General features: G+C 54.1%; 5 protein-coding genes across 5 annotated transcripts; 2 read left to right on the forward strand and 3 right to left on the reverse strand.

Moving 5' to 3' along the window:
• Positions 1-2197: 2197 nt before the first annotated feature.
• PODANS_1_1860 (uncharacterized protein) lies at positions 2198-6942 on the forward strand (the record flags this gene model as incomplete). The annotated part of the gene is made up of 3 exons (XM_001912344.1): positions 2198-4162; positions 4226-4819; positions 4879-6942. The coding sequence occupies 3 exons, from the start codon at positions 2198-2200 to the stop codon at positions 6940-6942; spliced, it is 4623 nt and encodes a 1540-aa protein (XP_001912379.1).
• Positions 6943-9224: 2282 nt separating this feature from the next.
• Positions 9225-10622, reverse strand: PODANS_1_1870 (uncharacterized protein; the record flags this gene model as incomplete). Its single annotated transcript, XM_001912345.1, has 1 exon — positions 9225-10622. The coding sequence occupies one exon, from the start codon at positions 10620-10622 to the stop codon at positions 9225-9227; it is 1398 nt and encodes a 465-aa protein (XP_001912380.1).
• Positions 10623-12592: 1970 nt separating this feature from the next.
• Positions 12593-16621, forward strand: PODANS_1_1880 (uncharacterized protein; the record flags this gene model as incomplete). Its single annotated transcript, XM_001912346.1, has 2 exons — positions 12593-12715; positions 12782-16621. The coding sequence occupies 2 exons, from the start codon at positions 12593-12595 to the stop codon at positions 16619-16621; spliced, it is 3963 nt and encodes a 1320-aa protein (XP_001912381.1).
• A 635-nt stretch (positions 16622-17256) lies between these two features.
• PODANS_1_1890 (uncharacterized protein) lies at positions 17257-17905 on the reverse strand (the record flags this gene model as incomplete). Its single annotated transcript, XM_001912347.1, has 2 exons — positions 17257-17562; positions 17618-17905. The coding sequence occupies 2 exons, from the start codon at positions 17903-17905 to the stop codon at positions 17257-17259; spliced, it is 594 nt and encodes a 197-aa protein (XP_001912382.1).
• A 516-nt stretch (positions 17906-18421) lies between these two features.
• PODANS_1_1900 (uncharacterized protein) lies at positions 18422-21640 on the reverse strand (the record flags this gene model as incomplete). The annotated part of the gene is made up of 3 exons (XM_001912348.1): positions 18422-21142; positions 21244-21331; positions 21432-21640. The coding sequence occupies 3 exons, from the start codon at positions 21638-21640 to the stop codon at positions 18422-18424; spliced, it is 3018 nt and encodes a 1005-aa protein (XP_001912383.1).
• Between the last annotated feature and the right edge of the window lie 392 nt (positions 21641-22032).

Here is a 22032-nt window from a genome sequence, read left to right on the forward strand (position 1 = left end):
GCCATCTATGTGAGGGCAACAGAAGATATCGTGGTTCTTGGGTCTCCAAACGGTACTCCCGAGACTTTCGGCCCGTCCGGACAGCCCCGAGAAAGGTTCCGAGTTTGCGGATCCGGGGGTTCCATCGTTCTCTACACGAAGTCTATACAGTGGGTTGATCCAAGGTGGTGAGACAGTCCACCACCATCGGAAGATTTGGTGATAGGGCCCAAAAGTGTTGGGCAGGAAATGTAATGTTGACTGCTCACAACTCACGGGTGTGTTTTGCTGCTCCTTGCCAACAAAACAACATCTACTTTTTTTGTGTGAGAAAAAAAAATCCCGAATATTCTGTTTGTCAGTTCATCACAACCTTTGCCAGCCGTCCGTCCCGTCCCGTCTTGTTTAGGTTGGTCGGCGGGACGGTTGGATGAACTGGTGATACTTGTGGAATTTCACATGAAACTTTGGTCGAGTTGTACCGCATACACATGTAGACAAATTGAAGATAAGATAGGTACCTTATAGGTATTTGCGAATTGGATCATTGTTTTGGGGCGGGCAAGTTGATATCGGAGTATAATAATTCAGTCAGCCTGGTGTTCAGGACTGCGATCCTGAACCAGTCATAGGGCTGCGGTTCTGGAATTGGTTGAAACGTCTGTCATCATTACAAGATTGAAGAGATTTTTTCTTCTTTTTTTTTTGGAGCATTATCTTTTTTGGAAGGGTTGGCGGTCAGCCGCATTTCCGAAACCGAGGTTGGATGGGTTGTTGGTTGATATTGACGTGTACTTTTATATTTATGTGTGGGTGTTGTGTGTGTTGTATCTGCCCGGCAAGGCTGGAACAGGTCATCACCAAGAGGGAACTTTCCAACAGAGAAACTCGGCTCATCTCCGGAGTCAATGCCTTGTCTTCCTTCTCCAAAGTTTGGATGTTGACGTTGGACTCTGTGTTATGGTAGCGACTATGGATTGGGAGAAATACGCCCATCAGCACGGGGGGCTCGGGTGTCCTTGGTGCGACCTTTGGTTGCTGGACGTGTTTCAAGCAGAGTCAGTCGCAAGAGGCTGAAAGAGGGAATTACCTAGAATGCGACCGGAATGTTTATGCCCCGCGGCGGCATCGTGGGGTTAAGAAGCGCGGGTGCGTGGCGATCGGTTCACATCGCGATCTGTTATTTTATGCTGCTGGTAGAGTTTATGCCCCTCGTCTGAAGGCGCGATTCTTCAAGACGCGCCGGCGAATGGTGATGGCGCCACGCCACAGGAACGAACCAAACGACAAACGGACTTGGGAAGATCCAACCATATACGACCATCCAATCTTATGCATGAAGATGTCTGATACCTGTTGATATCACTGGTCATGACTGACTACGAAGCTACACCAAAGGGCTCGCTGAGAGATAGGTGACGAAGGGCGATGGCAGACGTGCATTGCAAACGCAGACCCTTGATCCCTGCGGGTGCTTGGCTCCAGGTACGGAGTTGCTAGGCTGTTTTGGGGTCAGGTACCACACAGTGCTTGAAGACGCACCCTTGGCATCACCACCATGATCTGCGAAACAACCTTGCTTGCCCTGACAGGATCCGAGCAAAGATTGGACTTCTATCATGGATACCTAGCCATCAAGACATCAGACGGTGAGTCGGCAAATGCCAACCTCGACTTCCGAAGACCCAAGTCATCGTACGTCAAGAAGATGAACCATCATCCACGTCCAGTTGTATATCAAGCCGGAGGGAATGGTGGAATGGTGGTCCCGGCTAGAGAGACGAAGAAAAGCGCAAGAGGTCCCCGGCCGGCTAAAAATTGGCCGGCGAGATGCTGTCGCAGGCTAGTTTTTGAGCCGGTATTCGGCGAGCTGATCTCAGCAGGCCAAGGTCAAGGTCGTGGTCAAGGCAGGGCAGATAATGCCTCTCTTGTATAAAGTGCTGTGTAAGTGAAGAGGCTGTACCATAGCTCCACGAAAAAGCAATGTGATCTCGAGAGAAGCAACGAGAGGCGCTTCTGGACGTAGAAACAAGCGCGAGGTGGTCATCCCATAGGGCTTTGTGACTTTGATCTGAGACAAGACAAGACGAAACCCCCAAGGGCCGACGGCATTCATTCCTTTCCATTGTCGTCGGTGTCAGGGAATTAAAGGGTTGTGCTTCTGGATCATGCTTGGGATTGAAAATGATACGCATTAGGCCAGCGTGGGTTGGTGCACATGAGATGTATCCACCTTTCAACTGGCCGTCACCCTCTCACCCTGGCGCTAAAACGCTCGTCTTGTCCAACTGGAGCCGTGATATTCCCACTGTATCCAATCCCAATCAAGCCAAGGAGAGGGCACATGTTGCCCGAGTGGGAGAAAGCTGGGCACCAGCAACACCACCAAGCACCACCGCAGCCGCGGGAGAAAGTGAACCTCCATCTTGGAATCTCCCACCGCCTCGAGATTCCCTCTTCGCGTCCCGCGCAAAGCCTTCGTTCATCACCCCTCCTCTCCTCCATCCTCCCTCCTCCCTCCATCCATCCCAACTCCTCTCCTCCCTCCCGTCCCGGACAGGGAGCTCACGGAAAAGGTCCCGAGTCAATTTCGGCGTGCCCCGAGTCTGCCCCCTTGGCCCGTTGTTGTGAGGGTGCATTGTTCTTTTTTGCGGCGCAAGTAAACAAGCTGCCCAGGACCAGGCCTGTCCCCGTGCTTTTTTGCTTCCCAGAAGTCGCGTCACCGCCAACCACAACCACCACCACCACCACCACTACACACACACACCTCCTGCTGCACGTTGACGCAGCGCAGCATTCATCCAGAGCGATCAACAGCTCAAACGGCAGGGTCCTCGATAACAATTCTCACTGGCATCGTGATCATCGCGACTTTTTTTGGTCATTGACCACCAACAACTCCATCGTCTCAACATTGAAAGCAGGACGCAAACAGGCTGTTGCGACCCCACGGTGCATTGTTGCCAAAGCAAAAAGCCAAAGGGACCGACGTTTTGAAACTGCTGTCTGTCTATCTATCGGAGTACCTACTCCCTCCCACCCCCCCATCGCTCCCCCATTACCCTATTCCGCATCTCCATCCCCCTGGGTCCGCCAGACTGCGGCTTCCTGCCTCCCACCCGCTCCAGTGCAGCTGAGCTCGTCCCGCCTCATTTCGGCTTATTACGCAGTCCAAACCAAAACATTGGGATTGCTGCTGCACCTCGCACCTGCTTTGTCTGCGCATTGGCGGAGGAGAAAAATGTCTGGTGCGTTCCAGGCACCGCCGCACCATCCGACGTCAGTTTCTGCCCTGCAGACGCCGCCCCTGAATACTGCATCGCCTCTCAATCGCCAGTACTCGCCTGGCCATCCATCGCCAACACAGGAGTACTATGCCAATCACAGCCAGCAGCCCTCCAGAGCATCGCCCGCTGATTCCTCGTCGCGACACCCTTCGCGGAGACCCAGTGCCACCAACAACGACCATCTTGCCGACCGCAATTCCCCGATGAGCTCTCGCGTCGCCGGCGCCTCGCCCGCTCCAGTGCCCGTGTCTGCGGCAGCATCTACGGCTTCTCCCGACTTCTCGGCTTCTAATCAAAGGCGAACCATGCCTGCCGCCGCTGTCCCTCCCCGGACATCCAGCTCCCGACGCGCTCCAACCTCGGAAAGATCCACTGACTCGTCGTCTCGCCGGACACACGGTGACTCGAGCCGCGAAACCAATGGCAGGATGGATTCAGCCGACGAGGCTGCCATGCAGAACTCACGCAACCACCGCCGGGCGAGCAGCCAGGCAAACAGCACCTACGACCCCCGCACAAACCCATCGGCACCTGCAGCTGTTCGCTCACCACCTGTTACCACAAACTCGACCAAGGCCCCGTCGAGAGAGGCCAGCGATATCCTGAATAGCATACTTATCTCGCAGCCGGAGGTGGACATTGAACGAGAAAAGGAGCGGTTGGCACAAGCTCAGCCGCACCAACCCGCGGCCATGCTTGACGACGATGCAGCACCTCCTCCCATCGTGAATGCGGGACACAATGGCGAAGAGGCTCGGAGAGGTGGAAGGAGTCGTCACGACCACTCGAAAAGAGAAAAGCACACCAAGTTTGGCGAATACATTCTCGGTAATACAATTGGCGAGGGAGAGTTTGGAAAGGTCAAGCTCGGGTGGAAGCAGGAGGGTGGTGTTCAAGTGAGTGCAATTGTCGTACGGGTTATCCGTGGTTTGTCGTGCTGATCATGTTTCCTGCTGCAGGTGGCCATCAAGCTGATCAAGAAAGATCAGCTGGGAAGCAATCCTTCTCGTATGGCCAAGATCATGCGCGAAGTGGCCATTTTGAAGCAATTAACTCATCCAAACATTGTCAGGTTGCACAAAATGGAAGAGTCGGAGCGACATTACGGCATTGTGCTCGAGTACGCATCCGGCGGAGAGTTGTTCGACTACATTCTGAACCACCGCTATCTCAAGGACAATGCTGCCCGTAGATTGTTTGCACAGCTTGTGTCCGGTGTGGGTTATCTGCACAAGAAGGGCATCGTACATCGCGATTTGAAGCTGGAGAATCTTCTGCTGGATCGCAACCGGAACATCATCATTACCGACTTTGGCTTCGCCAACACGTTTGATCCTGCCGAGGAACTCAGCGAAGAAGAGGAGCTCAACTTGACGGACCGCGAGTTTGTCAAGCGGATGGGTCTTGACAGAGTCAAGCCCAGCGGATCCAGGAAAGGCGATCTGATGCAGACTAGTTGTGGCAGTCCATGCTACGCAGCCCCAGAGTTGGTTGTCAGCGACTCGCTATACACAGGCAGAAAGGTGGACGTCTGGAGCTGTGGTGTTATACTGGTAAGCAACCGAGCAAAAGTCATCAGTTGGACCGCTTGCTAACTGGTATCCAAAACTAGTACGCCATGCTCGCTGGGTATCTGCCGTTCGACGACGACCCGGCGAACCCGGAGGGTGATAACATTAACCTTCTGTACAAGTACATTGTCAACACCCCGCTCACGTTTCCCGAATACGTCACACCTCATGCCCGAGACTTGCTGCGACGAATCCTAGTGCCCAACCCCCGCAAGCGCGCCGATTTGTTCGAAGTCGCCCGTCATAGTTGGCTCAGCGAGTATGCACATGTCGTCGAATTCATCACATCCAGCACCACCACCCCTGGCGAGATTCAAAACACTACAGTTCCGTCCGAAGACGATGCGCCAGGCCTGGCACGCAGCGCCTCTGTTCGCGAGGCATCAAAGAAGACGACGGTTCCTCCTGCATTGGGTGGATTGGCGACAAAGCAGGGCACCATTGATACCGAAGCCGAGGCGGCGGCGTACGCCAAGCAGCAACGCGATAACAAGCGCCGGACAGTCCAGGTGGAATATGTTGCCCCGAACACTCAGACGCAACGAGGAGAGGCTGCAAGTACGCAGTCTTCTGGTGGCCGCACACGCGCTCGCTCTGGCAGCCAGGGTGCCGTAGAGGTGGTGGACCAGAATCCTGGTTCGTCCTCTTCACCGAACGACAAACAAAATTCGAGAGACCCGGCGGGAACCAAAGATGCTTATGGAAAGCCGCCGGTGTCTTCGCGGAGACCCCCAAGCGCCCACCGCAACGTCAACTCGGGTGCTACTGCTGTACAGCGCGTCGGCGGTCGCGATGCCCGTGCTACCTCGGAGACTGCCTTTTTCGGTTCCGCGGCCCCAACAACGAACGCGAGACCCAACACTGGAGGTTCCATGCAGTCCCTGGGCTCCCGAGCTGCAGGCAACCGTTCCTCGTATGGCCAGCCAGCACCGCCTGAGCTTGCCGATACAAATGCGCATGGGAAAATTCAGCAACCACCTAGCCGGGGCAAGAATTCATACGGCATGCCATCGACGGGAGACGCTCAAAATATGGAGTACGGGCGGCCCAGCATCAGCGCCATTCCTCCCAAATTCGCCCGTGTCTCGGGGTTCGAGGGTTCACCTTCTGGCTCGGGTACGAACCTCACCAACACCAGCCAGGAAGGAAAGGGACACAAGAGATCTAGCACGATGGGTGAGATTAGTGGCAAACTCTTTGGCCGCAGCGGCTCGCTGTTTGGAGGTAGGAATCGCAAGCGGCAGCAGGAGCAGCAGGAAAAGAACAAGAGATACCCGCCCGTCAGCATGAACAATGCGCTCGCAGGTGCCGAGGAACCTAGGGTGTCTATGGACTCGAAGCGATCTCGCCGGTCGTACTCTATTGGCCTTGGTAACAAGAGATCCGGCAGCATATCCGGATCCCAAGGCTCGCAGCAGGAGAAGCAGAACAGGCGGTTTTCATTTATGCCTGGCGGTTTCTCTTTCAAATCGATGGGCATTTCAAAAGATGAGCCTTCGCCTGCTTTGGACTCACAGCAAGACCTGCCGATTCAAGAGCCTCCCACGGTTGATCAGTATGGTCGATACGTCGAGCAAGATGTGGAACGGGAGCATGTGGATGCCTCTACCCTTGATGGAATGTATGCTCAGCTTCAGGGACCACCAAGATCTAACGATCAGTACGGCCAGCAGCAACCAAGGCCGCAACAACAACAACAACAACAACAACAACAACAACAACAGCAGCAGCAGCAGCAGCGACAGGAATATTCGTCAAATCAATACGACGGGCGTCGCCCTTCTAATGTCGAGGGGTACCAGAGCCAGACGTTGATGAATAGCAGCTCGGACCACTCAATCGACAACAATATGCGAAGGCCTGCTGGATCGGCACCACAGTTGCCACACCTTTCGCCACAAGACACGGCACAAGACGGACGCAGAGTTGCTAGCGGCGGGCGGCCCGGCCGTGGTGTGTTGCAGAAGAACAAGCGGTTTGTTGACGCGTGGGATTCGGATGGAAACACTCGGGGACATGACCACTCTGGAAGTAGTGGGCCTGCACGAAAAGTTATGGACTTTTTCCGGAGGAGGGGCAAAGCCAGAGCCGGAGAGCTGAACTAGGGGGCTGGCAGGATGGAGGCTAGTTGCCCATGTACGGATGGAAGGATGTGCGAATCGTGTCAGTTCAAACTCGGCTGGGAGTAGTCGGGGAGTTGTGTATGTTGTCGTTGTCGAGAGTTGAGCTCAAGGGCAGGAATCTTGAGAATTTTCTGTATCATGAAACCTTTTCCACCCCTCTCTCTCTCTGCGATTTCGACGAGACTTTGCATGGCATGGAATTTTGTGTTTTTTCATTATTCTCTTGGGCGCTTGGGGGTTTCCGGAACGCAAAGGGAACACAGGGCAGGTGGTTTTATGCTTGAATGGCGAATAAAGGTTGTTTTTGCTACGCTGTCAGCTTTTTTATTTTAATCTCGCTGTTTATTTTCTTTAAGATCGGGGATGATGTTTTCGCTTCTTTTTATGTTGTGTTGTCTTTACCACTTTTAAAGATGCTTTCTTGTTCTTTTCTTGCGCCTTTTCTTTTTTGTCACTGAACATTTTCCCCCCCTCTGCCCTCAAGCGCGTTTATAGCTTTTGATCATACTAGTTACCCATCTCGAGGGGTCGAAGGGGCATAAGCATGTACACGGAGGGAGAGGGAGAGAGATCGAACACACACAAACAAGAGGGAGGATTCAAAACAGGGCACTTATACCTATATCACCACACGACAACTTTACTACAAAAGGAGAAAAGCGCGCGAAGAAAGAAGGAGAAATCATTATATGTCCTTGTAATAACATCAACAACACCAACAATCAGAAAGATGAGAAAGAGGAGAAGAAGAAACAAAAAGAAGCGTTGCATTGCTTTTTTTTTTGGGCGTGTTTCATTGCGTGTCTGCGTTGCTCGCTTGCTGTTGTAGTCCTTGACGGACAACTTTCTTGTGTGTGTGTGTGTGTGTGTGTATGTGTGTGTATCTAAAGTAGCGTATGTTATAGGGCTTGCTGGTATCGTGGGTTGTCCTCAGGGGCTAGCTCTTATTGGAGCGAGACTATTTTCTCTTGTTGATATTTGGGGCAATATGTGTTGTAATTGGTTTCTTGGGAGGTTGAGAAGGGGGAAGGGGAAATAGTAGCTAGGAAACCTGTATACGTAGTAGATCTTATTCTCGGGGATTTCCTTGTAATGTAATTTTAACTGAACATGCTACCTACGACACGCTGAATTCCATCGACACCAACTCAGATCTCATCCGATATTCAACTGCAACCACACAAGGTCATTCTAGCAAGGAAGAACCTTGCAAAATTTTCCTCCTCGTGTCCATGTTCCAGACACCTTCCCTGCAAAGACTGTGAGACGCCAGAGTATGCAAAGGAAGAAGAAAACCAGCCGAGTTCCTGCTTCTTGTCTTACACTGGCTACACCATGCCTTGCACACAGCCAATTTTATTGCCAGCAAGCAGCCCATGGCCAAAAGGGGATCACTCCTTTCGCCCTACCCCTTGTTGAGGGTAGGTAGGTCAGTATCTCCCAGAATTCATAATCATAAAATCGCAACAGACACCACATAACGACTTGCTAAGCAACCACCATCGACCCCCATTTAATTTATATATATATATATCACCCAGATAATGATGCCTCCCAACCTCCCCACAACAAGACAGACAGACGGCTTCCAACTACAACAACAGCAACAAACAAATCCCCCCCGTAATATACCATGAATGAATAACCCCTTACCCCTCCCTCCCTCCCTTCCTTCCCTCCTTTCCATACCCGGAATACTATCGAGTGTGTGTGTGTACTGAATCACACGCCTCCCCTTCCCACAACCCCCGCCCCTCCATGATATATTTCCTACCGCCCAGAGAAAAGAAACCCCTCTATTTATGAAAGGAAAAGAAAAACCCACTCCACCCAACTAACCCCTCCATCCATTCATCCCTCCCCATAAAAGAGGGAAAATGACACTGCTAAAGTGATGAGAGAAAAGAAAGGAAAAGAAAGACCCTACATGCATCCTGCCTTGCTTTTTCATTTTTTCTCACCCACCAAACTGAAGCGAAGGGAGGGAGGGGGGGGGGGGGAGAAGGGTTGCACAAAACACCATAACCGATTGCGACGAGTTCGCAGGTAGATGTTTGTGTGTGTTTAACCAACATTCTCAATCTGATGATGATCACCGCCATTGTTGCCATTACCGTTCCCCCCATTGCTGTTATTGCTATTGTCCTTATTCCTCTTCTTCTCCTTCTTCGCCCACCTCAGACCGCAGGCGTTGCAGAGCGTCTTCGGACCGTTGGGTCCCTTGCGCCATTCGGGCGAGTCAAGCGTTCCTAGCGTCATAAAAATCAGTTCACCGTAGATAGAAAGAAAAAGAAAAGACAGAAATGAAAGAGAAGATACCTACCGCAATCAGTACAAACATACTCCTCCGTCACCTTCAACTTCTTCTTCTTATCCCCCCCTCCCCCCCTCGGGTCCCTGTCAGCCGGTATCGCGATCCCCGCATCCCCCTTCACCAGCGTCGGGCTCGCGTTCCCCGTCGTGATCCCCCTGCTTCTCTCCCCCTGCTGGTACCGCAACCCGGTAAGCATCTCGATCGTGTCCACGTGCGTCCCGCCTTCGTACCGCGCCATCTTGTCCCTGATCGAATCCGGCCTGTTGCTCCCCGTCATCCCCTCCAGCGCCTCCCTCGTCAGACTCACCGCCGCCGCCGCGGCAGCAGCAGCCGCAGCCGCGCTGGCGCTCGCGGGCAAGTTGGGAGGCGGCATGTCGGTCGAGGCGGCGGCATTCCCAGACATGGTGTACATCGGCGACGTGGCCGTCGGCCTGGCGCCCCCACCACCAAATAAAGTGGACGTGTCCGCGTCAGAAGGGGTGATGTCCGATCTTTCTTCCTGACTCTGCCGCCACGTGCGGTGCGACTCCTCCACCTCGTCCTGCTCCTCCCGCTTGAGCTCCGCTATCCGGCGCTTGAGCCGCTCGTTTTCAATCTTGTGCTCCAGGAACGAGTCCAAAAACCCGGCGTTCTTGGTCGGGTACGGACGGGACATCATAAAGACGGCCTGGCAAAAGGGGGATTGGTTGTTGGGGTTGGGCGCGAACTTCGCGGCGGCGATGTGGGCGTGGCCGACGGACTCAAAGATGGCGTACTTGTTGTCGGATTTTCGGAGGCGGTAGAACAATCGGAGCGGGGAGCCCGAGGCGATGGACTCGTGGAGCTCCGAGGTGAAGACGCCGACGTCGTCGGGGTGGATCAGGTCTTTGAGGAAGACGTCGAGGAGGTCGGCCGGCTTGTGGCCCGTGAGTTTCTCGACGCTGGGGGAGACATGCTTGATGCGGCCGTTGGCGTCGAGGATGTGGAGGAAGTCCTGGAGCTCTTCTACGACTTTGGCGGGCCAGTTGCGGCGCTTGGTGAACTCGGTGACCGTGTTGGCCGTGGTGTTGGAGCCGCCACTCCCACCCCCACTTCCGGATCCCAACGTCGCGACGGGGAGGGGGCCGGCGCCGGGCCCGACTCCTCCTCCTCCGCCGCCGCCTACGTTTGCGGTGGATGACGAGTCGTCCGGGGAGAAGGGCAGGTCGACCGACGGCGCCAGGCCTGCTGACGGGGAGGGCTGTACGGCGGCGGGGCCTGAGGGGTTGAAGGGCTGCTGGGCGTCGAGGCTCATGGACATGTTGTCGTCAAATGGGGAAAACATGGAACTGTCCAGCAGCGACATCATGTCGTTCGGATCACCGCTCATCTGCACGACCAATCGGCCACAGGCGTCAGTGTGGGGTGAGTACTATTTTTTCGTCATATGTTGGAGGAACTCAAGCTTGGTGATGGTGATCGGATGAAGACAAGGTATAGGTAGGTACAGGTACAGGTATAGGTATAGGTACGTGACATGCGAAAATGAGAACAAAGACAAAGAAACAAAATTAGAGGACAAGAGTTTTTGCTGTTGTTGCTTGCGAAAACGTCAAGAATAGTAGTTGCTCACAGTAACGCCGCCCACGGAGCCCGTGCCATAGCCAAAATAGTTGCTCCCCGACAGAGAGGGAGGAGGCCCGTGAGACATGGTAAATAGTACGGAATAGTTGGTGTGAGTGGTGTGGTTTGCTGCTGGGTCGCAGCAGGGGTGTATGGTTCGTAGGCTCTCTTTTTAGGGGGAGGCTGCGAGTTGACCAACTAGGAAATAATGTAAAGCAACGCAGCAGCGCATCGATGAGGACCCCTTCTGGCGCTGCACATTGCCGGGTCGCGAGACAAGTAGAACTTTTGTCGGGTGTATTGAGGGGTCAAAAAAACATCAACGACACCACCGTCCGAGTATATGAGTATATGCGAGATTGGCGAGAGGTAGGTTGATTTGAGACGAATAATAAGCCGGGAAGATAGGTAGGATATAAGGGCGACAGCCAAGGTTTGGCTGTAAAAGGAGAGGCAACACCTGGTTTGATGATGGCAGCAGCAAAGCAAAAACTCGGCCGCGGGAACCCTTTTTAGGGAGGATGGGATTCCTTCAATTCAGGATGGGAATCTCTTTCGCAGCGGACCCCTCGCACCCCCGTTGCCCCCCCCAGACATGGCCTGAGCTTCAGCTGCCAGGCCTGCCACCGCTCAATGTCAGAACCGTGACCGGGATGGTGTGTCCTCGACGTGGGACTTGGGTGACGACGCTAAACCCTGCCGACAGAATGCCCAGTGGTGCCCTGACTGGAGCTGACTGGTTGCGAGATATTCCCTCCAATCTGTAGCGGTCTAGACTCGGGGAAGAGACGTCAGCGCAGCCGAAGCGAGACTCGCCCCAAGATGCTGTCTGTATCTCTATATAGACCAGAGACCTCATGAACCTTGCCGACCCCGTGGCGGAAGAGGCACCGCAGGCACCTGGCAGGCCGGGAGTGTGTGAGAGTGTGTGAGAGTGTGTTTGTGATGAGCAGGGACTTTTCCAGGGCCGCAATCGTAAGTGTAGCTCTAGCAAAACTGACATCATCTGGCCTGTATAAGGCGGTACAGAGAAGGGTTCCCGCGTCCCTGTGGCACCTCCGAGAGCCCGAATTATTGATTGGGGGATACGGCCGCCCAGTCAGCGCCGTGGCATTCACGGTTGGTCCTTGCTGACCGGATTCGGGGAAGTCCACGTGCAGAACCTATACTTGTGGTTTTACGAATTATTCTAGGGTTCTTTTTTTTTTTTTTTTGGGGGGGGGGGGGGGGGGTGTCCATGGTGATCTTCAACGAAGCCTTGAGCCTAGGACCATGGTGCTCCGGCGCATGCGGGTTCAGAGATACCAACCCCTCCTCTCTTTGTCAGCGGTACCTTTAAAAACGTACACGGAGCTGAGGCCGCTCCTCCGGGGTCTGTCCTTGCACTCGCCTACCCGGTTGCTCAGTGCTGCCTGATTTCCACTGAGCTCAGATCCCACGTGAGGACGTGTTTCGCAACCCTTGCCTCTGCCAAAGACCGCGACAGGTACGCGCTTTGCATCTACCTAGCCCGGCAGACGACAGGATGGTTTTTCCCATCCAAGAGGCTTCTTCCACATCACGCACGACTCCATCGCATATTCTCGCAACCCTCCTCCCAAGATATTTTCTTCAAGCCAAGAGGCACCTACCACGCTGCATGCATAAAATCAGCCAACGATCTCTAGCGCGTGGGACCCTTCATCGTATGATTTAGGTTGACTTGTTTCGACCCTCGATCCCTACGCGAGAAACACCATGTCGAGGATCGAGAAGCTGTCCATCTTGGGCGTGCGCTCATTCAGTCCCCATGAGCAGCAGGCCATCGCTTTTAACACACCGCTCACCCTGATTGTCGGGTACAATGGTTCGGGCAAGACGGTGGGTCTCTGCGTTGCCGTTATTCCGTGCCAACAACATGGCGTCGATGCTGATGATGTGTTTTAGACTGTGATCGAATGCCTCAAATATGCCACCACGGGTGAGCTCCCGCCCAACAGTAAAGGCGGTGCCTTTATCCATGAGCCTGAGCTGGAAGGCGAAAAGGATGTGCGCGCCCAGGTCAAGGTGTCGTTCAGATCAACCATAGGAGAGCAGTATGTCTTGACTCGCAATGTGCAATTGACAGTCAAAAAGACCACAAGATCGATGAAGACGCTGGAAGGCAGTCTTCTTCTGAGGGGCCAGGCTGGAGGAAAATCCTCGGACCGTCATGTCATTTCCACCAGAGTAATGGAGCTGGACAAGTTGGTCCCAGAGAAGCTTGGTGTTTCGCCAGCCGTGCTTGAGGCCGTCATTTTCTGCCACCAGGATGAGTCCATGTGGCCCATGAGCGAACCCTCGGCTCTGAAGAAGCGGTTCGATGAAATCTTCGAGGCCATGAAATACACCAAGGTAATCGACAATCTCAAAGTGCTCCGCAAGAGAAAGGGAGAAGAGCTGCGAGAATTGAAAATTCAAGAGACGCAAGACAAGGTCAACAAGGAGAGAGCCGACAAGGTTGGCAGGCTCATAATACAAATGAGCCAGGAGATTGAAGAAGCGCAGACAAAATGCAGCGATATCCTCAAGCAAATGGGAGCCAAGGCCAAGGAAATCAAGGACAAGCACGAACAGGCCAACAGTTTCTTGAAGATTGTGAACGACCTGCAAAACAAGACCGAGAAGCTCGAATACAAGAGCGAAGCTATCAGGGAACTACGGAGCCGTATCGAAGAACTGCCGGATAGTGATGATGTACTGCGGAACACTCTGGCTGAGTATGCGCAGACAATAGAGAGGACTGTGGCCGACAGAGATAGGAAGCAGGCACAGCAACAGGAGCTCCAAGCGGATCTAAAGCAGTCTCGGGACAGGCATACGGCCAAAGTTGCCGAACAGGGCAAACATCAATCCGATAAGGACAAGTATGAGCGCCAACTGGCCACAAGAGATCGAATGGTTCACGAGGCGGCCGAGCGCCACGAGATTCGCGGCTACGATGGAGACCTGGACGGTGATCTGATCGAGTCTTTTTACGAACGTATCCAGAAGGCCCTCAACGACAAAAAGCGCGAGCTGGAGCGGCTCCAAAAGAGCAATGCTGAAGAACTGGACAAGAAGAGCTCTGTCATTGCTGAGCTTGAAGGCCGGAAACAATCACTGAACCGGGATCGGGCCTCAGCAAAACAACGCATCATGGCCATTGGGAGGGAGTCGGCCACCGTTCAAGGCGAACTTGGTTCTCTCGACGTGGACGAGGGCTCTGAGGCTGCTCTTCGTGCAGAAATGAAAGAAGTCGAGGCAAGGATTGAGGCAGCAAAGGCCGACGAACAATCTGCGGACCTCGACGACCAGATCAAAAAGGTCCAGGATGAGATCTGGCAACTGGAAACTCAAGCTGCCAAGCTCGGGCGGGAACTGGTTGAATGCACCAGACTGGCGTCTGAGCGTGCACAGCTTGATCTGCGCAAGAAGCAGCTGACTGACCGACGGCGCGATCTTGATATTCTCAAGAATACCTGGTCTGAGCAGCTGTCGGCGCTTCTGGGCGCAAACTGGACACCGGACACTGTCGAAGCTGACTTTCAGAGCGCCTTGAGAAAGCAGGACGGTGTTGTTGCCGAAGCCAGAAAACAGAAAGACGCCACGCAGCAAGAACTAAAGCAGGTCGAGTACAAGCTGTCCACCACTCGGGACCGGCACACCAAGCTTTTAACAGAGATGAAGAGCTGCCAACGTGACGTTTTGAAAGCACTACGTGCCACCAGGGACGAGAACGACCCTGAGCACCCCCCTATCGACAACTACGAGGCGCAGACAAAGCACGTAGAGACGGAGCTTGCTCAGATCGAGTCCGATCTCAAGTTGACTGAAGAGATGAAGACCTACTACACCAAGGTCAAGACAGTTGCCGAAAAGCACAACAAGTGCAACCTTTGCGACCGAGATTTCCACAACCAGGAAGACGTAAAGCGGAGGGTCTTCAACAAGATTGCCAAGGCACTTGGCGATGAAGTGAAGCAGGAGTTGGAGGCGGACAAGGCAGATTTCGCTGCTCGTTTGAGGCAGTTGAAAGCTGTGCGTGCCCAGTATGATACCTATGGACGTCTCGAAAAGGAGGTGCCTACCCTGTCCGCGGAGCTCAATGTCTGCACAACCCAAAAGGAAGACCTGGTGCGGCGGCTGGAGGACAAGGACCTCGCCTTTGGCAAGGCGGAAGAGCAACGACGGGAGATGGACTCCCTCAGCAAGAATGTTTTGAAGATTTCTCAAAATCACAAAGACATCCAGGAAGCCGAGAGGCAGGTCGAGCGGTCGCAGCAATCTTCAAGCGTGACCACACGCAGTCCCGACGAAATCAACGAGGAGCAGACCACCTATGCGGAGCAGACTCGTGTCGCGCAGACCAGACTCAACAAGCTCACTGTCGAGAGACAGCGACTCAAGGATTTGGCTTCGCAGCTCGAGGTGGAGAGGCTTGAGTTGAGACACAAGATAGCCACTGCGGCCCAGCAACTTGAGCGGAAGAAGAGTCTTCAAGACCAAATTCGTCGGTTCAAGGAGGAACAAGCACAGCTCCGCGAGTCGGTTCAGACTGCTGACAATGATCTGGAAGCCCTCGAGCCCGAGATGGCCACCGCACGCTCTGCCCTTGACGAAGTGCGGCAACACGGTCGGGCCAAGGAGCAAAACGTCACAGAGAAGCGCGATGCTATCGGGGGCACTGTCAGTGAGCTCAGGATGATTAACGGTGAAATCCAAGAGTATCTCGAGCGTGGCGGCCCCTCGAATCTAGCTTCCAACCAGCGCGCCATTACCACGCTGGAGGCAACTATTGCCAGCATTGAGGCTGAGATGAAGGATTTGACCGTGCAGATCAACAAGCTGAATAAGGAGATTGACAACAGCGACGCCAAGAAGAGAAACATCTCCGACAATCTCACCTACCGCAAGAACCTCCGCGAGCGTGTCGCTCTTCAACAGGAGATTGAGGAGCTCAAATCCCGCAAAGCCGAGGAAGACTACCAGCGTCTCAGCCTCGAGGCGCGCATCCTCGAAGATCAACGAGGCCTGTTGACGGCGGAGCGGGAACGGTTGATGGGCAGCGTGGCGTCGAAGGACGACCAGCTGAGCCGGCTGCAAGAAGAATATGATCTCGACCTCAAGGGCGCCAAGGCCAAGTACAAGGAATCGCACATCAAGGTTGAGACGACCAAGGCAGCTATTGACGACCTTGGCCGGGGCACCATGGCTCTCGACCATGCCATTATGCAATTCCACTCTCTCAAAATGGAGGAGATCAACCGCATCATCGGCGAGCTCTGGAGGGAGACGTACCAAGGCACAGACATTGACACGATCCAGATCCGGTCCGACGTAGAGTCGGGTGCCGGTTCGGGAGGCGGCGGCAAGCGCAACTACAACTATCGGGTTTCGATGGTCAAGGGCGACACGGAGATGGACATGCGCGGGCGGTGCTCGGCAGGCCAAAAGGTGCTGGCGAGCATCATCATCCGGCTGGCGCTGGCCGAGTCGTTTGGCGTCAACTGCGGCCTGATCGCGCTGGACGAGCCGACGACCAACCTCGACAGCGACAACATCCGCAGCCTGGCGAGCAGCCTGCACAGGATCATCAAGGCGAGGCAGTCGCAGGGGAACCTGCAGCTGATTGTGATCACCCACGACGAGGAGTTTTTGAAGCACATGCGGTGCCAGGACTTTTGCGACACGTTTTACCGGGTGGAGCGCAACGCGAGGCAGAACAGTGTTATTCGGGTGGAAAACATCACGAGGATCTCCGAATAAGAGAGGGTAGACAGCATGTATATGTTGATGAGGTATTAATTAGCAAATCGAGGGTCTCGGAGTTGATCACGGTATTGTGTGTCTTTAGCTGAACAGGGACAGGTGATTGCGGGAAAAGGAGGGGATAATATGGGAGATCAACGCTAGCCCGAGGTACATTGTGAGGCAGCCCGCATTATATGACTGGATGGGGTGATGCTCGAAATTGTTAGAGGGTACGAAGCGCGACTTGTATTGGGGGGTTAGAATGCCGAATTTACGGCAGGCAAGAGGATGCGGTGACGCCTTGGGGTTTTTGAAGGACTCAGCAGCAATCCAGTTAATGTTGCCCTGCAGGTCACTCGGGTAAACGCAGGCCAGCAGTGAAGTGTATATCTGAGCCTCTACTGCTAATATTACTCTTTTGCAATCTGGTTTCTATAATCTTGATCAGCATTGGCTCTTGAACATGCATCAGACAGACCTACCATGGCGTAACCGCCTCAGGATGCCGACTGTGTTTTTGCCCTCCGTCTCTTGGTCTATATCTCTCGACCCAAGACAGGCAGTAAACACATCGGCTTTCTATAGAGCAGAGCTTACAGCTTGTCTCCATCTTCCCTTCTTGTCCTGTAAAACTGCTTGGGAATTCCCTTCTACAAGTCCTCCTCATCGTCATCCCTCCTCCTGTTGTTATTATCCCTCACCCCCGGACTCCTCGACCTCGACCTCCCACTCCTCTGCCCCCTATTATCCCTCCCCCTACCACCACCTCCTCCAGCAGATCTCCCACCTCCTCTAATCTCCCCATTATGGCCCTGCTGGTTGTTCCCCTTCCCAGGAGGCGGCCTCACAAACGCAAAGTCAACTTGGACGTTCTGGTCCAAGAGGGGCGTGTTGTGCGCCCCGTCAATGGCGGCTCTTGCTTCCTCAATGGTGGAGTACTCGATCAAGGCGTAGCCCTGTTTCTGTCAGCCAACCTTTTGAGCAAGGGGGGGGGGGGGGGGGAGAAGATACCTTGACATAACCCGTCCGTCTGTCCAGGTTGAGATGCAGGTTCCTAATCTCGCCGTACTCCCCAAACATGTCGTGGATGGCCTCCTCGTCGGCCTCCTCGTGCACGTTGGTCACCATGATGATCCAGCCTTCGATCGAGCGGACGGCCGTGGCGCGGGTGTGCGTTTGCATGGCTGAGGTGTTGGCGTAGGTTGAGGAGGTGGTGGTTGTTGTTGTTGTTGTTGTGGCGGGTTGTTCTTGCTGGGGCTCGTCCAGCTCCATTGTGTCGTTGTTGTCGGCCGTGGACATTTTAATTGCTTTATTTCGTGTCTTGGGAAATAATAAGATTGTTTGGTTGCTGCGTACGAAGCCGAGATGTTTGTTTGTTCTTCTCGGGCGGTGGTGGGATATCGTCGGGTCGTAAAAACAAAACAAAGTCGCCGGTTGGGATAATTGGGAATAATCGCGGGGAGTTGGCAGTCGGTCGCGAGAAATGGGTGTGGGGCTGGTTGGGTAGTGGACAGTCGTCAGAACAGGGTCGTCAAGGTTCCTGCGGTCCTAACCCCAACCCTAACCCTACTTCTGTTGACTCACCTTAACAGCCCCGTACGCATTTCGTAAACAGGAGGCACTCATGGAAATGGTTCAGTTTATGTTAATATAGTTCAATGACTACTCAGTTCCACAGCCCTCTACACAATTACATTACACCCCCTTCCCAACTCATCAATACCACAACGTTGCAACCCCTTCCCCCCCCCGAAAAAAAAAAAAAACTTGAATCCCCTTTCCCAACTGACAACATCACACCCCCCCAGCCCCAAATCAAATCCCCCCCGGAAACAAATGAACATTAAACATCGGCGCCCCCCCTCCATTGCCCTCGACATGCTCCAGATACGTCTCCAACTCCGTGTCATCCGTCACCGGTAACGGCAGCTCCCCCCCACTCCCGTCCTTGACAATCCCCTCAATCTTGTAGCACATCGCTCCCGGAGTGTTGGCCACGGCCGCCGCCTTCAGGTCGCTGTACTTGCGTGATGACAGTAGATGAATCCACTGCGGCCTCATCCCCGGGAACAATCCCCTGATTGCGCTGTGCAGTCGGAAGTAAACCGGGAAGGTGCCCTTGGTTAGGGGTGGCGCTGGTGGTGGTGCTGTCATTTGTGGCTGGGGTTGCTGGATGGGTGTTGCTATCCGGGGCTGTTGTTGAACTGGTGTGGCCGTTTGAGCTCGTGGCCGTTGAGCAGCCATCTGAGCTTGTTGCTGCTGATGAGGTTGGTGATACATCTGCCGGAGACTCGCCACAAGTGAACCTTGCTGAGATTGTCCGGGCGTGGCTGGTTGGAACGGGGGTTGCTGGTACTGCTGGATTTGGGGCTGCCCGAGTTGCTGCTGAAGCTGTGACTGTGGGTTCTGTCTCGCCTGGTTCTGTGCCTGTTGTTGACTAGGGGCCGCCGCCACCGCATGGGCAGCAGCTTGTTCCTGCTGTCGACGCGACGCTTGTTCTCTCAACCACTGGTCTTGCGTTTGCTTGAGCGTCAAGGGACCAACAAAGCCGGGCTCGATCTGTTCGGGTTGCTGCTGCGGCGGCGGCGCAGGCGCCCGCACCTCTGGCACTTCATCATCTGTATATGGTTCCGGTGTGTCGTCGGGAACATAGCCATCACCATAACCCAGCTGAGAATCCATCAATGCCTGGTCGTTATCCTTTGGTGAAGGCTCTGCATCCGCGCGCGGAGCAAAATGTACTTGTGTATGCGTCTGTACCTCAGATTGCTTCGAAGGGCGGCCTCGGCGATTCTTCGCAGGAAGCCTGAGACCGGGTACCATATTCGGGTCTTCTGGTGCTTGTGCCGACACGGGTGCTGGCGCGGGCACAGCATTCTTTCGTGACCCCCGTGGCCGGGGAGCAGGAGCTGCAGCCGGAGCTCCTGGTACAGAATGAGCAACAACAGATGCAGCAGCCGATGTTGATGCAGGAGTCTCAGAAAGAACAGCTCCCCCAATAGGCCAATCCTGACCCTGATTCATACCTGGCTGCAAAGGCGCATCCGCATTCGAAGAAGCTGCCTCATTCTCAGGATCCTCAACGCTAGGAACAACCTTCTTAGGTCTACCCCTTTTCTTCGGGACCTTGGGCTCCTTGGGCTCCTTGGGAGGCTTGGGAGGCTTGGGAGGCTTCGGCTTCTTTGTCGGTTCAGGGGTGGGACTCCTCTGCCGCAGAGGATCGATACCCCGTTTGTGAACATCAGCGTGATATCTCCGTTCCGCATCACGACCAAGCGCAATGACCGCCTTGACCTTGCGGGCATGTTCAGGGTCCTCCTGATTAGTCCATGCCTCCTTCAACACCTCATTCGCGTCGATCCACCTCTGCCTGAGCTCCCGAAACCTTTCGATGCCTTCCTCAAGAACAGGACCGAACCGCTCCACCGCCAAAATGTTGTACAGCTGGGCACGAATCTCTCTCCCCGCATCGGGGTCTAGCCCGAGAAGCCTCTTGGCCTCGGCAACAGAAACCTTGGTCTGTGTGATCCGGACGCGCTTGGTGATGTCGTTGCAGATAATTTCAACAGCCAACTTCTTCTGCTCAATGTTCTCCTGGTCCCACATGGCCGCGCGCAGATGCAAGCTCTCCCTAATCAGCCGGTCTTTGAACTGCTTCCAGCGCTCGGGACCCATGAGCGTTTTCTTGATAACTCCATGGCTCATGCAAATATTGTAAAACTTCTCTCTTATACCCAGGTATGCCGCCTTGTCGAGCTGGAGGATCTCTTTGGCTTCTGTAAGCGTTGTCTCGGACGGATAGCGAGGGGGGCCTGCAGGATCAGGGGGGAGAAAGCCATATTGTTTTGTGTGGCGCCTGCGTTTCTTCGTCCGCCACAGCTCTTCCGCTTCCGCTTCGATTTGTCGTTTTCTTTGCTCCCTCCTGGCAGCAAGCTCTGCTTCGTCAGGCGGTTGAGAACCAGTTTGCCGAGGCTCTTGTTGTTGACTCTGGTCTTGCTGTTGTTGTGATTGCTCAGGCTGGGACGGAAACGAGGACCCTTGCTGCTGGTTCTCCCAGCCAGCAGCAGTCGATAATGTAGGAGTAGTTGGTACAGGAGGAGCATATCCCAACGGGTAGTTGTTATCCCACTGACGCATTCCACCGCAGTAGGGCTGGTTCGAGACTGTATTCCAGTGGTCATGATAGGCCCCAGCTGTAGTGTTGGTCTGAGAAGATTCGCCATAGCCACTCGCCGGAGCGCTATTCAGGCTGTTGGTGTGCTCTTGAACTCGCTGCAGTTGCTGTTCAACCTCACCAGGCCCGTCCTCCTCACCCTCCTCATCCTCATCTTCATCACTGTCACCAGACTCGTCATCACCACTGCAGTTGCTCTCGCCACCATCATCATCCTCTTCCCTCTCCACACTACTATTCTCTGACTCTGACCCTCCTTCTGACCTGCCTTCTGCTTCATCATCTCCCTCTGCTTCCTCGCCAATGTCCGCTTCGGGTTTCCATACCCACCAGCCATCTTCAAAACCATGCCAAACCTTCTCCTAATCCTCGTGATGACAGCCTTGTCAGTCTCAAACCCCTCCTCCCTGGTGATGCGAAGAATGTCGTCGCCGCCATAGTTCTGTGCCCACAGCTCTCTGACCCGGGCTTGCAGCTTCTCGTCTTTTAGAATCGGATTGAACTTTTTTTCAAAACCCCACTCGTGGAATTTCTTAAAGTAAGCAGCGGGACTGGTAGAGGGTTAGAAAACATGATGGCCAGTTTTGCGAGTAGGGAGTGAGTGAGTGAGTGAGATGAAGGTGTGGTGTCAAGTTATTATTTGTGATTAACGAGAGGGTTGACACTCCGTAGAACGGCCAAGCTGCAGTACGGAGTAGCAACCGGGACAAAAAGGAGAAAAGAAACAGGACAAGATGGTGGGCAGATGCGCATCCAGTCTCGAGTTGTCGCCCAATCAATCCACAATGATGTGGATTCACCATACAGCAAAAAGCCACGGGGGTACAAGGGCTATAAGAAGGAAAAGGTCTAGTAAACATACACAGGTGCAAACTGATGATGCAGTTTCATGTAGTCCCTCACCTGGGGCAACTTCATCTTCTGATCCACCCACAGCCGCTTCAGCGTGTCCTTGTGTTGTTCGAAGTCCCATTTTGACGGCCTCCCCATCTCTCTGATTCATCTCCTGGTTTGTATTTCCAAGACCTTGGGCGTCGAACGAAAGAACGAGCTCTTTTGCCCGTCTGGTTGTCCGAAGCTGCGAGTTTGTGTAGAAAATGAGCTGTCGCGCTCCGGGGGGATGGAGTGGGGCGACACCCCGACGGGTTGGAGAGTTTAAATCGCCCCAACCTCCGTAGTACCTGCTTACCGTGCGCACGCCCTTTTTGCACCGTCCGTTGCACACTGTTCCCCCTAATCCCCCTGAGATATG

The sequence above is a fragment of the Podospora anserina genome, chromosome 1 (genome assembly GCF_000226545.1).
Source record: "Podospora anserina S mat+ genomic DNA chromosome 1, supercontig 1".
NCBI classification, from domain to species: domain Eukaryota; kingdom Fungi; phylum Ascomycota; class Sordariomycetes; order Sordariales; family Podosporaceae; genus Podospora; species Podospora anserina.